The 14993-nt window shown below is 51.1% G+C and overlaps 1 protein-coding gene and 1 long non-coding RNA gene across 12 annotated transcripts in view; one reads left to right on the forward strand and one right to left on the reverse strand.

Moving 5' to 3' along the window:
* The window catches only part of DLGAP4 (DLG associated protein 4), a 171977-nt gene that overhangs the window by 125650 nt on the left and 31334 nt on the right, over positions 1-14993 (forward strand). For 9 of the 11 annotated variants that reach the window (XM_033186310.1, XM_033186311.1, XM_033186316.1 and 6 more), the window contains 3 exons: positions 6137-6498; positions 9003-9091; positions 9614-10026. In XM_033186310.1, the coding sequence (XP_033042201.1) occupies positions 6137-6498; positions 9003-9091; positions 9614-10026 (864 nt within the window). Of the gene's footprint in view, positions 1-2246; positions 2375-6136; positions 6499-6960; positions 8749-9002; positions 9092-9613; positions 10027-14993 lie in introns of those variants that run through there. The other 2 variants (XM_033186318.1, XM_033186320.1) reach the window with 2 other exon arrangements.
* Positions 10025-14993, reverse strand: part of LOC117068733 — an 89172-nt gene continuing 84203 nt past the window's right edge. The window contains exon 3 of the long non-coding RNA XR_004431220.1: positions 10025-10194. This is a non-coding gene — a long non-coding RNA (uncharacterized LOC117068733). The remainder of the gene's footprint in view (positions 10195-14993) is intronic.

Here is a 14993-nt window from a genome sequence, read left to right on the forward strand (position 1 = left end):
TGTGTCCTCCACATCCCTCAGGAAATGGAGTCACAGCCACTCCTGAGTATTTGGCCATCTTAAAACCTTTACAATAAAAAACAAAATGCAGGCCAGTCAAGGTGGCTCACGCCTGTAATCCCAGCACTTTGGGAGGCCAAGGCGGGCAGATCACGAGGTCAGAAGTTCAAGACCAGCCTGACCAACATGGTGAAACCCCGTCTCTACTAAAAAATACAAAAATTAGCCAGGCGTGGTGGTGCACGCCTGTAATCCCAGCTACTCAGGAGGTTAAGGCAGGAGAATTGCTTAAACCTGGGAGGTGGAGGGTGCAGTGAGCCGAGATCGCACCACTGCGCTCCAGCCTGGGTGACAGAACAAGACTCCGTCTCAAAAAAAAAAAATGCAGAAACAAATTCATTCTGACCTGATAAATACAGTTTGGAGGATAAAATCTTGAGGTAGAAGACAGAAATGATGAGATAAGGAAGCTTCTCTAGAAAAAGCAAAGACTTAGGTGCTGGGAGGCAGAGAGGCTGGGCTAGATATCTGGGGCTGGGAGCAGGCTGCACAGAGGATGCATCGTACAACTGGCTTGTGTCTGGGCTGTGGCATGAGGGACCTGCATGGCTGAGAGGGGTTGGGAGAGGCAAGCATGCAGCCCACGGGACGGGGTGGGTGGTTTCGTGTGCTGTGGTTTAGGGGCTGGCAGGATGACAGGAAGCATGGAGGACGGGAAGGGCTCCAGCAAAAACCCATGCCCGTGTAAAGGCTTGGAAGCACGGGGGCGCTGTGTTTGGGAATGGTGCACTGTGCATTTGGTTCTCTGAAGCTGGAAGGGGGTGCTATGCTTAGGGGGTGGGAGGATCATGAGATGAAGCTGCCGAGATGGATGGGCAGGGACCAAGCAGAAAGGGCTCAGGTTTGGGAGGGGCCCTAGAACCTTGGATACTAAAGTGTTGGGAGCCTTTGCTGTATGGCCAAATAATCTGGGTTTTTTGCAACTGAGGGTTTTTGTAGTGATAATGAGGTTTATTTTCTCTTTCAACAAATTATTGAGAGCCTTTGTGCTTGAGGCATAACCCCATTCCTAGCGTGTGGCATGATTTGGCAGGACAGAGTTCCCTCAGTTGCCCCAGGCCTGTAGCTGTCAGGTGACTCCTCCAAGCCCATGGACTGATGTGGTCAGTGCTCTGATGGAGATTCCCAGGTGGAAGAAGAGAGGGCAGTCAGGGGAGGCTCTCAGAGGAAGAAATTCTGAAACTTGTGAGTAGCTGAGGGAAGCCTTCCAGGCAGAAGAACAGTATGTGTGAAGGCCCCAGCAGGGGAGGAAGTGGCCGGGGTGAGGTATTGGAAGAGGTGGGGGCGAGGTATTTCCTCACTATATTTCCTGCATTCACACACTTGAAATGAGAGCTCTCCTGTACAAGGTTAGGTCCCATCTCCCTGCTCCAGGGGGGCAATACTCAGAGCAGAGGGGTGCCTGCCCCCCAGGGAGCCCCTGAAGCCCCCACATCTTGTATGCTAGTCAACACCACTTATCTGACTGTGGCCTCAGGAGACATAGAGGATCCAAGATAAGCTCACTTTCCTCTTATCAAATCAGGCCTGGACTTGCTTTCTGGCTGGGTCACCTTTCCCTCTGATAACTGGCTGCCTAGGCCAGAGCTCAGGGCTTCTGAGGGTGCTTAGTAGAACTGTGAGCCCAGCAGCTCTGAGAGTGAGGCTGGAGGGTCAATCCTTTGTCCAGACCCTGGCTGTGGGCGGTCCTATTGTCTCACATGGGGAAGAAGGTGTGCCTCTTCCCCACCAGACTCCCATGAATGCTGCATGCACACTCCTCATGGACAGTGTCATCCCTACCCCACAGATGGGAACAAGGACTCTGGTGTCACAAAGCCTAAGCTAGGCTTAATGCCCAGTTCTTGCTCCCCTATACTAACTGCTGCCCTCCTAAGGGAGATATATACCCCTTTAAACATTTTGAGCAAATTGAGGTTGGCTTCAGTTTTCTGATCTAGGGCAAAAAACCCCATTTGTTTGGAACTTTAGGCCAAACAAATCCATTCCTTTCCTGAAATCCTCAATGAGTTAGTCCTGTCTCTGCTGGGCACTGGTGGCCATAGATTTCAAGAACTGCTCTAAACGAACGTCCAGGTCTTAGGGGAAATTGTTCCTGGGCCAGTCGGCGAACCAGACCAGACTCCCTGCCAGTGGCTGGGGAGTGGTAGAAATTTGGCTTGCCCCCATCCCCACCCTGTCCACAGGCCCAGTTGCCTCTGTACCAGAAATGAGGAGTCATGCCAAGCCTAGGCCTGGCCCAGTCTTAGCTTCTGCAATGCAACCTACGTAATCACGCCCTTTTTACAAGGAGGAAACTGGGACCATACAACAGGTCAGTGACAGAGCTGGGACCTGAACTCAGGCTAGTCTGGTTCCACACTGCCCCCTGGCTTCTGGACCCTTACCACCACCAAAATGATTCAAATTAGAGAATTTCAGGCATCCGTGGAGAGGGCATTCACAGAGGGGATCTTCCCTGCAGTCACAGTGATGGGAGGCTCCACACCCATCCTTGAGGGAAAGGATGAATGGGACAGTGCTTTGAGTTTGTCAAGGGCTGTGTGAATACAGTATGCTGTGACCCAGTGAGAATCCCTCCCACCCTGGCTTCTGGAACAGATGAGAGTACTGAGAAGTCCAGAGGGCAAGCAGGAGCCTGGAAGCCAGGCCTCGGCCTCAGCCTCAGTCAAGGCCCTTTCTACTCCCACAGTCAGATTTTGGTTTGGTGTACCCCTGCAGACTGGTCCCAGGGCCCAGCAGGATGCTGTAGGAGTATGGTGATGAGTGAAGGCCCCAAACACCTGCAGCCCAGCCCAGCGAGGAGGGGCCCAAGGCCTGGAGAGCAGAGTGAGGGGGCTGTGCCATGGAGCAGATGCGGCTGCTGCTTACTCCTGCAATCTGAGCAAGTTGTCTAACCTTCCTGAGCTTCACGTACCCCACCTGCAAAGTGGGCATAATCATGATCTCTACCTCACAGGCACTGAGGCTTACATTACAAAGCTGCAAAGCTGCTGAGCACAGCTTAGTAAATGACCCAGCTTTTGGCCCACAGCCTGTGCCTTGTGGCCAGCTGAACGCAGGCGCTCCTGTTCGCTGAGCAGGCCTGTCCCCCCTCTCGCAGGATGTTGTGTTAGAGGGCCATACTCCTTTTGACCTGAGCCCTGCCTCCTGCCTCCCTGCTGCCTTTCTTCTGGCCCAGAGAGGTGGCTGTCCATCTGCCTGCACACTGCTGTTTGGTTGGTAACCAGAGATGCAGGTGTCTGGGGGATCCCTGAGTTTTCTCAAGGCCTGAGCAGGACTGGGACATTTCGAACAGATGAGTAGGAAGTGAGTGCTCCTGGCTTGGAACTCAGAGCACTTTGTCCGCCTCTGGACTAGGCTGGGCACAAGGCACAGCATCCAGTTCCCTGGGCTTAACATCGTGGCATGTGTTACTTTCAAATAACTCACTGCAGAGCTGTTTCTCTGCTGATGAGGGCTCCTGGCTTTCCTGGAATCCAGTACAAGGCCTTGGTTCCATAGATGTCTATTGGATGAACAGATGGATTATTTTAAATTAAATTTTTAGGCCGGGCACCGTGGCTCAAGCCTGTAATCCCAGCACTTTGGGAGGCCGAGACGGGCGGATCACGAAGTCAGGAGATCGAGACCATCCTGGCTAACACGGTGAAACCCCGTCTCTACTAAAAATACAAAAAACTAGCCGGGCGAGGTGGCGGGCGCCTGTAGTCCCAGCTACTCGGGAGGCTGAGGCAGGAGAATGGCATGAACCCGGGAGGCGGAGCTTGCAGTGAGCTGAGATCTGGCCACTGCACTCCAGCCTGGGCGACAGAACGAGACTCCGTCTCAAAAAAAAAAAAAAAAATTTTTTTAATTTTTAGACAATTGTAGATTCACATGCAGTTGTAAAAATAATACAGAGGGGTTCTTCGTACCCTTTACTCAATTTCCCTCAATAGTAAGATCTTGCAAAACTGTAATACATTCTCACATCCAGAATGTCAACAGATACAATCCACCCATCTTATTCAGATTTCCTCAGTTCCACTTGTGTTCACTTATGTGTGTGTTAGTGCTGTGCAGTTTTATCACATGCATGCATTCATGTAACCATCCCCACACTCGATACAGAACTATTCTATCACTTCATACAAGGGTCCCTGTTGTTACCCTTTTATAGCCACACCTACTTCCCTCCTGCCCTCCCCTTCACCCTCTCCCTAGTGACCTCCTCTGCCCTAGCCCCTGGCAACTACTAATCTGTTCTCTATAATTAGGTCACTTCAAGAATGTTATAGGCCAGGCACAGTGGCTCACACCTATAATCCCAGCATTTTGGGAGACTGAGGCAGGAGGATCCCCTGAGTCCAGGAATTTGAGACTAACCTGGGCAACATAGTGAGACCCCATCTCTACCAAAACTTTTTTTTTTTTTTTTTTTTGAGACGTAGTTCGCTCTTATTGCCTAGGCTGGAGTGCAATGGCGTGATCTCGGCTCACTGCAACTTCTGCCTCAGTCTCCCGAGTAGCTGGGATTGCAGGTGTGCACCACCATGCCCTGCTGCATGTTTAGTTTTATAAGAAAATGCCAATGTGTTTTCCATGACAGTAGTATCACTGTTTCTCCACATTCTCAATAGCATTTGATGTTGTCACTTTTTAGCCATTCTGATAGGTTATGTGATAGTATCTCATAGTGGCAGATGGGTGGTTTCTGCAGTCCTCTGTCCACAGCTCCTATGATACTGGGCCTTGTTTTTTGAGTTTCCTCTGGGTTATCACCATCACCATGATTATAGCCCCTTGAAGGCAGGGCTTATCTGGCTTGTGGGCCCAGACCAGGGTAGGGGCTTGTTTCGGTTCTCACAGGGCAACAGGCAGCTGGAGTTAAGGTGCTGAGAAAGGCACTAGATCCAACCTCACCCTCCTAGCAAGTAGCTACTGTTGGAAAAGCACTTTCTATTGCCAACAGAGTTCATCGTCTGAGAAGCAAGCAGTGGGCCTTTGGTGTTTTGGGCCCCTGCTGTGGGTCAGCCCCTGGCTGCCATCGGGGTGAGATTCAGAGATGGCTCAGGTTCCTACCCATGGCAGGGCCTGGCTCTGGGAATCTCAGTGGAGAACAGGGAGTTGGACCAGTGGAGAACAGGGAGGCAGACCAGTGTACAGGGTTTCCCATAAGGAGGAAGAGGTGGGGTAGGAATGGCAAGATAGGGGAGGGGGTTAGCTGGACCCTGAAGGATGTGTTTTGTGTGTGTCTGTGTGTGTGTGTGTTTTTGTTTTGAGATGGAGTTTCGCTCTTGTTCCCCAGGCTGGAGGGCAATGATGCAACCTCGGCTCACTGCAACCTTCGCCTCCCGGGTTCAAGCAGTTCTCCTGCCTCAGCATTCCGAGTAGCTGGGATTACAGGCATGTGCCACCACGCCCAGCTAATTTTCTATATTTAGTAGAGACGGGGTTTCTCCATACTGGTCAGGCTGGTCTCGAACTCCTGATCTCAGGTGATCTGCCCGCTTCAGCCTCCCAAAGTGCTGGGATTACAGGCGTGAGGCACCATGCCCGGCTGGATGTGTTCATTTTTGACCAGATGGAGAGGGGCATCCAAGCAGAGGGAATAAGGGAGAGGGAAGGTGGTGTGGAAGGAAAAGACCAGGGGGAGCACTGAGTCTCTCAGTGACCTTGAAGATAGCAAGGTTAACCATTCCTTAGCTGTTTTGACATCTGCTCGGTTGTCACCACCTCCCCACGACACGGGTCAGGGTCTGTCAGAGCCTTGTGGCCCCACACACTTCACCTAGCACATGCCCCTGCTGGGTAATAAAGTTTGTGTGTGACTGACGTGGGGGACATCTTTGGCCAGTGGTGGCATCCCCTCAAGACTTTGTCTCGAATGAGGGTAGGTAGGGCCTGTGTGTGTCTGTCTTGGTCGTTGCTATCTTGACCCTTACTCTCCCTGCTCCAGAAATCCTTGCGGACAGAATGGCTAAGGCCAGAGCTAGGGCCAAGTCAGGCAGGGCTTCTGCACTGGAAGGGGCTTGAGAGGGTTGGGGGCTTTACCATCTCACCTCTCCCCTGCCCTTCTCTCATCCATCTGCAGGTTCCTCATGCCTAGTGGCGTATAAGAAGACCCCGCCACCAGTCCCTCCACGCACCACTTCAAAGCCGTTCATCTCAGTCACAGTCCAGAGCAGTACTGAGTCTGCCCAGGACACCTATCTGGACAGCCAGGACCACAAGAGTGAGGTGACTAGCCAGTCGGGCCTGAGCAACTCATCGGACAGCCTGGACAGCAGTACCCGACCGCCCAGCGTGACACGCGGTGGAGTCGCCTCAGCCTCTGAAGCCGCAGAGCCACCCCCAAAACATGCGTCTCTGAAAAGTGAACAAGGGACGCTGACCAGCTCTGAGTCCCACGCCGAGGCCGCCCCCAAAAGGAAACTGTCATCAATAGGAATACAAGTAGGGGCTCCTTTTGCACTGTGTGTCCTCAGCCCACTCCGTGCACCTGCCTGCGTGTAATTACATCTGGTGGAGGCCCACTAGGTCTCCTGGGAAAAGATGGTTTGTCTCTCTATTTTGGGGGATCAGCCCCAAGTGGCCAAACCGAATTCCACCCATAGCCACGCCTCACTGGTATCTGCCCACACATGCCGCTGGTCAGCAGCCGCGGGCATGTGTTTCTGCTTCTCCAGTGGGTTGTCCCAGTGAATGTAGTTACACTCAGCCAGCCATCTCCTGTCCACTGTTTGCCTGTCCACTGTCTGTCTGTCCACTCCACCCTTTGCCCTGCCAGCTGGCCCGTGGGAGGCGGGACTGGCCTAACAGTTCTCTAATCCAAGGTCAGCTCGGGTGCGGAGGCCATAGCCCCGCTTGGCAGCAGGAGCAGCATGGAGCATAGACGCTGATGGGCCAGGGGCCCAGGACCCAGGGCCCTTGAGCCATGGGGGTTGCTCGAGGGGAACTTTGCCCAGAGCCCTCTCGGGCCTTGGGGACAGGTAGGTGGCTTGAGGGACCAGGCTCATGTCATTGAGAAAGGTGATACCGGTCTCAATGCCTCCCTCCATGGGATAGGGTCCAGGTGATGATTCCCCCAGGGCTAGGTGGCCAAAGTCAGCAGGCCCTCCATAGTCATGGCACACAGCAGGGCAGGTGTGCCAGCTTCCCCTCCACTGCTTCATTGCACTCCTGCATGCACCTGATATCAATAATCTGTCTTGTTTGCTGAGCTGGGGAAACTTGGGCCCTGCCTTGTAGTTTTTAAGAGTTTCTCTAAATCCAGATTGAGTGGACTCTCCCTGCCCTGGCTGGAGCTGCAGACCAAACTAGGGCACATTCAGGGCCGTGAGGAAGGGGCAGCTACAGTGGGTGAGGGTGAGCAGGGAGACAGGCCCCCTCCAAGCCCAGGGGGTGAGTCAGGGAGGTTGAGGTGTTGTGTGTTGTGGCACAGGCTGCAGGGGACTCCTCCAGCCACCCGTGAGCAATTGGATGTGGCGCAGCTGATAACAAAGCACTGAAATGCAGGAGCATGGGACACAAAGTGGAGCTTGAATGGAACAGAGAAGGCTTACTGAGCAATTTCTTGCAGTTGCCTAGACTTGTTTCCACCAAGAGGCAGCTCTAGGCTTCTGCTTCCCCACATATAAACAGGGAGAGAGTTGGCCAGGAGACTCTGCTATCTGTTTTCTGGGCTTCTTAGGTGTCCAGACCCTGCCCTGCAGGTGGGATTCTCAGAAACACAGAGAGTAGCCTGATCTTTGACCCTTTGTCCTGACCACCCATATCTTTGGGCAGCCTCACCCTCTTTTTGGCCAAACCAGATGCTCTTCCCGGAAAGCCTAAGAGTTAGGACTACCCTTGATTCCTTTCACCCAGAAAATGACACCGGGATAAAGACTCTCTTAGGCCTGTCCTGGGCATCCTTTCCCTGGATTCACCCCAGCCCCATTCTTGCTCTCGTTGCAGCTCCTTGGAGATCCAGTGATGCTGCATTCCTTGAGCCGGCTTTTGCCGAGGGGAAATGTGGCTGCATCCCTGTCCCAGAAAGCTTCCCTGGCCCCTACTTCTCTCCACAAGGCCAAGAGACTGAAGAGTCCCCAGTTTCTGAGGATGCCCTGAACCCTTTGATGCCTCATGCCCTAGGCTGAGTGTGGGTTCTCCCTCATTCTTGAGTGATGATAGGAAAGCTGGCCTGGCTGCCCTACGGCCCGGCACCTTTGTCCCAGAGAAGAAAGGCAGGCGCAGGGCATCACTGTTGTCCTGTTCCTTCCACTTCACAGGAGTGGAGGGAGTGACAGCTTTCCACTTGGCCCTGACCCCAGTCCTTCCTACTGCTCCCCAGGGCTACCCAGTGCTAAAGGTAACCTCAGCCAAGTATGAATAATGCCCAGGGACTTCGGTGGCTCCTGTCTGGGTGGCAGTTTCTGAATCTAGAACTGCTGTCCAGGGTTTGCCCTTAGTGCAGGCACCTCTGGCCTGCCCTCCAGGCTTCCACCACAGGGTTTGGGGAATGATCTTTGCCTCAAGACAGCCGCCAGCTTCAACTACACCAGATAACGGCTGTGGCTTTGTGTGTGTGTGTGTTTTCTTTCTCTTTCGTCGTCCTTTTTTTTTCTCTCTGATGCGTGTGAAGGAGAGGACTAGAAGGAACGGTTCCCACCTCTCGGAGGACAACGGACCCAAAGCGATCGATGTGATGGCACCCTCCTCAGAGTAGGGAAAGCCAGTCATCTCCACCCCATCCCACCTCCCATCCACCTGCCCGCCCGCCTCCACGCGAATGAGCAGTGCCCGGCTTAACCTGGTCCGGCCTCGGGCCCACGTGCAGTGTCCGCATGCCTCGTGTCTGTCTGTCCACACGTCCGTTTGCGTCGTCCCACTAATGTGAATTTCAGCAGCAAGTGTGGTGTTTGTTTTTTATTTTTGTCTTTGTCTCCGTGCCGTTGCTGTCGTTGTCCTTCAATAAGGTTGACTGCATTCAGCCAGTGCCAAAAGAGGAGCCCAGTCCCGCTACCAAATTCCAGTCCATCGGGGTTCAGGTAGAGGACGACTGGCGGTAAGTCGGACAGAGATGGCGGCTGCTTCTCCCCTCTCCTCTCCCTCCCTCCGCTCTCACCTCTCCTGCTCTCCCTAACCCACTTCTCCTTGCTGGATTTCTAATAACCAAGCTGGGTTTGGGTTGCGGGTGGTGGCCCAGGCATGGGAGGCTGGGCAGGGGTGGGCGGGTGGACAGATGAGCACTTGCTCTGTGAGACCAGTCACCCGCGGGGGCCACGGCTGGGCCGGGACATGGCCTCAGCTGCCCTGATGCTGGTGGTCTTCCTGGCCCCACTGCAGTAAACAGGCAACCTTATGACCTTGTCCTCGTGTGTGTGTGCGTGTGGGCTTGGGCGGGATGGGGCAAGGGCTGAGCCAAGAATGAGATGGGGGCTGTGGGACCCGCTTCAGGCGCATGGTGAGCAGATGATGCATCCGTTTCTCTGTCTCCCGTGTGTCCGGGTCAAGGCGGCCTCTGGTCTCTGGCCGTCTTGGTGACTCACTCCTTCCTGTCCCCACCCCATCCACCCCCTACCCACAGAAGCAGCGTCCCCTCTCACAGTATGTCCTCCCGACGGGACACAGACTCGGATACCCAGGATGCCAATGACTCAAGCTGTAAGTCATCTGAGAGGAGCCTCCCGGACTGTACCCCTCACCCCAACTCCATCAGCATCGATGCCGGTCCCCGGCAGGCCCCCAAGATTGCCCAGATCAAGCGCAACCTCTCCTATGGAGACAACAGCGACCCTGCCCTAGAGGTGTCCTCGCTGCCCCCACCCGACCCCTGGCTTGAGACCTCCTCCAGCTCCCCAGCAGAGCCAGCACAGCCAGGGGCCTGCCGCCGAGACGGCTACTGGTTCCTAAAGCTGCTGCAGGCAGAAACGGAGCGACTAGAAGGCTGGTGCTGCCAGATGGACAAGGAGACCAAAGAGAACAACCTCTCTGAAGAAGGTAGGTGCCACACGGATGGTCCTTGGGCAAGGGTAGAAGGTGTTCGCAGCTGGTTCTCCAGCTGGTGGCCAGCAGCTTCTGAACTGAGTGGGGAGATCTCTTAGGTTCTCTTCTTGGACTAGTTTTTGAGCTCCTTCTTACTTTCTTCGCATTCTTCCGTCCATCCACCTATTGAACCAAACCTCTTTTCAGAAAGGGTTGCTGGTGATAGCTGCTTGTTGTGCAGGCTGTGAGGTCACCCACACCTGGGTTTGAATCCCAGCTCCTCCCTTAGTAGTGAAGTAACCTTGGTCAGGTTACTCTGAGCCCCCATTTCCTCATCTGTAAAATGGAGATAATCCTCTGCTCACTATGTGAGCATGTTGTAAGTGTTGAATATGGTCGTGCATGTAAAGGGCCTTGACACAGAGAAAAGTGGGAGCCTAATTATGCCTTCAAGAACTTCCTTTTTTTTTTTTTTTGAGATGGAGTGTTGCTCTTGTCACCCAGGCTGGAGTGGTGCAGTGCCACGATCTCAGCTCACTGCAACCTCTGCCTCCCAAGTTCAAGCAGTTCTCCTGCCTCAGCCTCCTGAGTAGCTGGGACTACAGGCACGTGCCACTACACCCGGCTGACTTGTATTTTTAGTAGAGACGGGGTTTCACCATGTTGGCCAGGCTGGTCTTGAACTCCTGATCTCAGGTGATCCACCCGCCTCTGCCTCCCAGAGTGCTGGGATTACAGGCGTGAGCCACCACACTCAGCCAACAGCTTCTTACTGAGTGCTTCCTGTGTGCCAAGCACCAGGGATCCAACTGGGTCTCAACAGGGCGTGAAGAAGTTATGCTTTTATTTCCCACTTATGTTTCTACCTATATCATGCCAATTTCCAAAAATTCCTTTGAGAAGTTAGTTCAAGAAAGTGCTAGACATGTGTAGGGAACTTAGATTCAAAGGTGGTTGAAGGGGGATTGGGTGGTGGAAGGGAGATCCTGGGAAGCTCCAAGCTGTTGTGCTGCACCCACCTGGTTCACCTGAGGTTCTGGTTCCCATTGAGCTACTCCTCCACACTCAGGAAGGACAGGTCTTCAGAGTGTCCAAATGGTGTTGACCCACATCCCATACACGATGGAGGGGCCCTGAGGACAGCAGCCTTTGATGATGCAGAAGGCTCATCAGAGTCATTGTTTTCACTGTCCTCTAGGCCAATTCCCAGCTTTGATGTCACACCCACTAGTGCAGGGGAAGTGTTGTGAGGAAAGTACCTGGTAACTTTTTACAAGAAAAGTATTTTAAAAAATCAAAACAGAGACAGGGATCAGAGAGCATTAAAAGTCTTCTAAGAGAAGGCTGGGCGTGGTAGCTCACGCCTGTAATCCCAGCACTTCGGGAGGCTGAGGCGGGCGGATCACGAGGTCAGGAGGTCGAGACTATTGTGGCTAACATGGTGAAACCCCCTCTCTACTAAAAATACAAAGAATTAGCCGGGCGTGGTGGCGGGCGCCTGTAGTCCTAGCTACTCGGGAGGCTGAGGCAGGAGAATGGCATGAACGTGGGTGGCGGAGTTTGCAGTGAGCCAAGATCGGACCACTGCACTCCAGCCTGGGCGACAGAGCGAGACTTCATCTCAAAAAAAAAAAAGTCTTCTAAGAGAAAACATCCAGCCCACCGCCCTACCTTTAGTTTTTACTAGCTATATATTCTGGTATTTGCCTTCATACATGTTTTTAAAAATGTGACTGATTACCTTATATTTCCTCTTTAAAATTAATCATCATTTCTATTAATTTCCTGTTACCATAGGCATAGATGAGTGTTTACCTCTCACACAACCCCTTTCCCCCACCCTCTGTATACATCACACTTTATGGTTAAATAGTAATCAGTGTTTCTGTTTACTGAGTGTGTAAATATTGTTTATTGCAGAACTTAACAGTATATTATTACTGCATTTTCTTCTTTTTACATTTTGTTTTTCCTAAAACGGTTTGTCCTGTTGCCACATTTAAAAAATACACTCCATTTGCTGAATTTAAGAAAAATTTTTAAGAGATATGGCCTCACTGTGTCATCCAGCTTGGAAGTGCAGTGGCATAAGCATAGCTCACTGCAGCCTCAAACTCCTAGGCCAAAGTAATCCTCTCGCCTCAGCTTCCTGAGTAGCAAGGGTCTACCACAGAGTGCCACCATGCTCAGCTAATTTTTTAAATTTTTTTGTAGGCTGTGTTGCCTAGGCTGGTCTCAAACTCCTGGGCTCAAGCCATCCTCCTAGGTTGACCTCCCAAAATGCTGGGATTATAGGCATGAGCCACTGTAGCCAGCCTACAAAACTTTTTTTGTTTGTTTTTTTGAGATGGAGTCTAGCTCTATTGCCCGGGCTGGAGTGCAGTGGCATGATCTCTGCTCACTGCAAGCTCCACCCACTGGGTTCATGCCATTCTCCTGCCTCAGCCTCCTGAGTAGCTGGGCCTACAGGCACCCGCCACCGCACCTGGCTAATTTTTTGTATTTTTAGTAGAGACAGGGTTTCACTGTATTAGCCAGGATGGTCTCGATCTCCTGACCTTGTGATCCGCCCACCTCGGCCTCCCAAAGTGCTGGGATTACAGGCGTGAGCCACTGCGCCTGGCCAAAACTTTTTTTTTTTAAAAGAAAAATTAGCTGGTCATGGTGGCACATGCCTGCAGTCCTCGCTAGTCTGGAGGCTAAGGCAGGAGGAACACTTGAGTCCGGGAGTTTGAGGCTGTGGTGAGCTATGATTGAGCCCTGCCTTCCAGCCTGGGCAACAGAATGAGATCTTGTCTAGAGATCTTGTCTCAAATTAAAAAAAAAAAAAAAAAAAAAAAAAAGGTGCCAGGCATGGTGGTGACTCATGCCTGTAATCCCAGTGCTTTGAGAGGCTAAGGTGGGCAGATCACTTGAGCCCAGGAGTTTGAGACCAGCCTGGGAAGCATAGTGAGACCTTATGTCTACAGAACATTTTTTAAAAATTAGCCGGGTGTGGTGGTGGCCACCTGTGGTCCCAGCTACTCAGGAGGCTGAGGTGGGAGGATTGCTTGAGCCCTGGAGGTTGAGGCTACAGTGAGCTGTGGCACCACTGCACTCCAGCTTGTGACAGAACGTGACCCTGTCTCAAAAAATAATAAAGAATATATTTATATGTAAATACAATTTCTATATTTCTATACAAATATAAAAATGATATGAAATTAAAAATAATTTTCCCTCAGAATCTTAAAGACTCCATCTTTTTTTATTTTTATTTTTTTGAGACAGAGTCTCACTCTGTCACCCAGGCTGGGGTGCAGTGGCGTGATCTCAGCTCACTGCAACCTCCACCTCCTGGGTTCAAGTGATTCTCCTGCCTCAGCCTCCCGAGTAGCTGAGATTACAGGTGTGCACCACCATGCCTGGCTAATTTTTTGTATTTTTAGTAGAGATGGGGTTTCACCGTGTTGGCCAGGCTGGTCTCGAACTCCTGACCTCAGATAATCCACCTGGCTCGGCCTCCCAGAATGCTGAGATTATAGCCGTGAGCCACTGTGCCTGGCCACCTTGTATTAATTTTTAAAAGGAATTTTCTTACTTCTATTTGTTCTGTTGTCTGGCTCTGGAATTTCTGTCAGTCAGTTGCTGTACCTGCTGAGTGGATCCTCAGGCTTTCACCTTTTCTTCCTCATGTCTTTTTGTTGGACTTTCTGGAAGGTTTTCTTTTTCTTTTCTCTTTTTCTTCTGCCCTATAATGGCTTTACTGAGATATAATTCACATACCTCAAAATTCACCCTTTTAAAGTACACATTTAGTAAACTCACAATGGTACTTAAGCGTACTCACAGTGTGGTGCAACCATCACTACTGTTTAAGAACATGTTCTGGCCAGGCGCGGTGGCTCAAGCCTGTAATCCCAGCACTTTGGGAGGCCGAGACGGGCAGATCACAAGGTCAGGAGATCGAGACCATCCTGGCTAACACGGTGAAACCCTGTCTCTACTAAAAAATACAAAAAAAAAAAAAACTAGCCGGGCGACGTGGCGGGCGCCTGTAGTCCCAGCTACTCAGGAGGCTGAGGCAGGAGAATGGTGTAAACCCAGGAGGCGGAGCTTGCAGTGAGCTGAGATCCGGCCACTGCACTCCAGCCTGGGTGACAGCGAGACTCCGTCTCAAAAAAAAAAAAAAAAAAAGAACATGTTCATCGCCCCAAAAAGATGTTCTCTACTCATTAGGAGCCACTCCTGCAGCCTTAGGCAACCTCTAATCTTTCTGTCTCTGTGGATTTGCCTATTCTGGACATTTTATATAAACAGAATAATACCATATATGGCCTTTTGTGTCTGGCTTTCACTTGGCATGTTGAGATTCATCCATGTTGTAGCATATGCCAGTATTTCATTCCTTTTTGTTGCTGAATAATATTTCATTTCATACTACATTTTATTTGTCCATTCTTCTGTTGATGGACATTTGGGTTGTTTGTACTTTTTGGCTGTTATGAATAATACTGCTAGAATATTCCTGTACAAGTTTTTGTATGGATGTATATTCATTTCTTTTGGAGTAGAAATGCTAGGTCAAACTGATATTTTTGTTTTCCTTTTTTTGTTGTAAAATAACATATAAAATTTACCTTTTAACTGTTTTTAAGTGTGCAATTCAATGGCATTAATTACATTCACAATATTGCTACCATCACAACCATCTATTTCCAAAACTTTTTCATCTAAAACATAAAATGTACCCATTAAACAGTAATTCCCCACTATCCTCTCTGGCTAGCCCCTGGTATCCTCTACTTGCTGTGTCTACAAATTTGCCTTATCCTTTTGTGTTTAGCATGTTTTCAAGGTTCATCCATGTTATAGCATGTATCAGAACTTCATTTTTGTGGCTGAGGAATATTCCATTATGTGTACAGTATATACCACATTTTGTTCACCTATTGCTGGGCACTTGGATTGTTTCCACCTTGTGGCTGTTGTGAGTAATGCAG

Source organism: Trachypithecus francoisi, unplaced genomic scaffold (genome assembly GCF_009764315.1).
Source record: "Trachypithecus francoisi isolate TF-2019V2 unplaced genomic scaffold, Tfra_2.0 Lachesis_group21, whole genome shotgun sequence".
Classification (NCBI taxonomy): Eukaryota; Metazoa; Chordata; class Mammalia; order Primates; family Cercopithecidae; genus Trachypithecus; species Trachypithecus francoisi.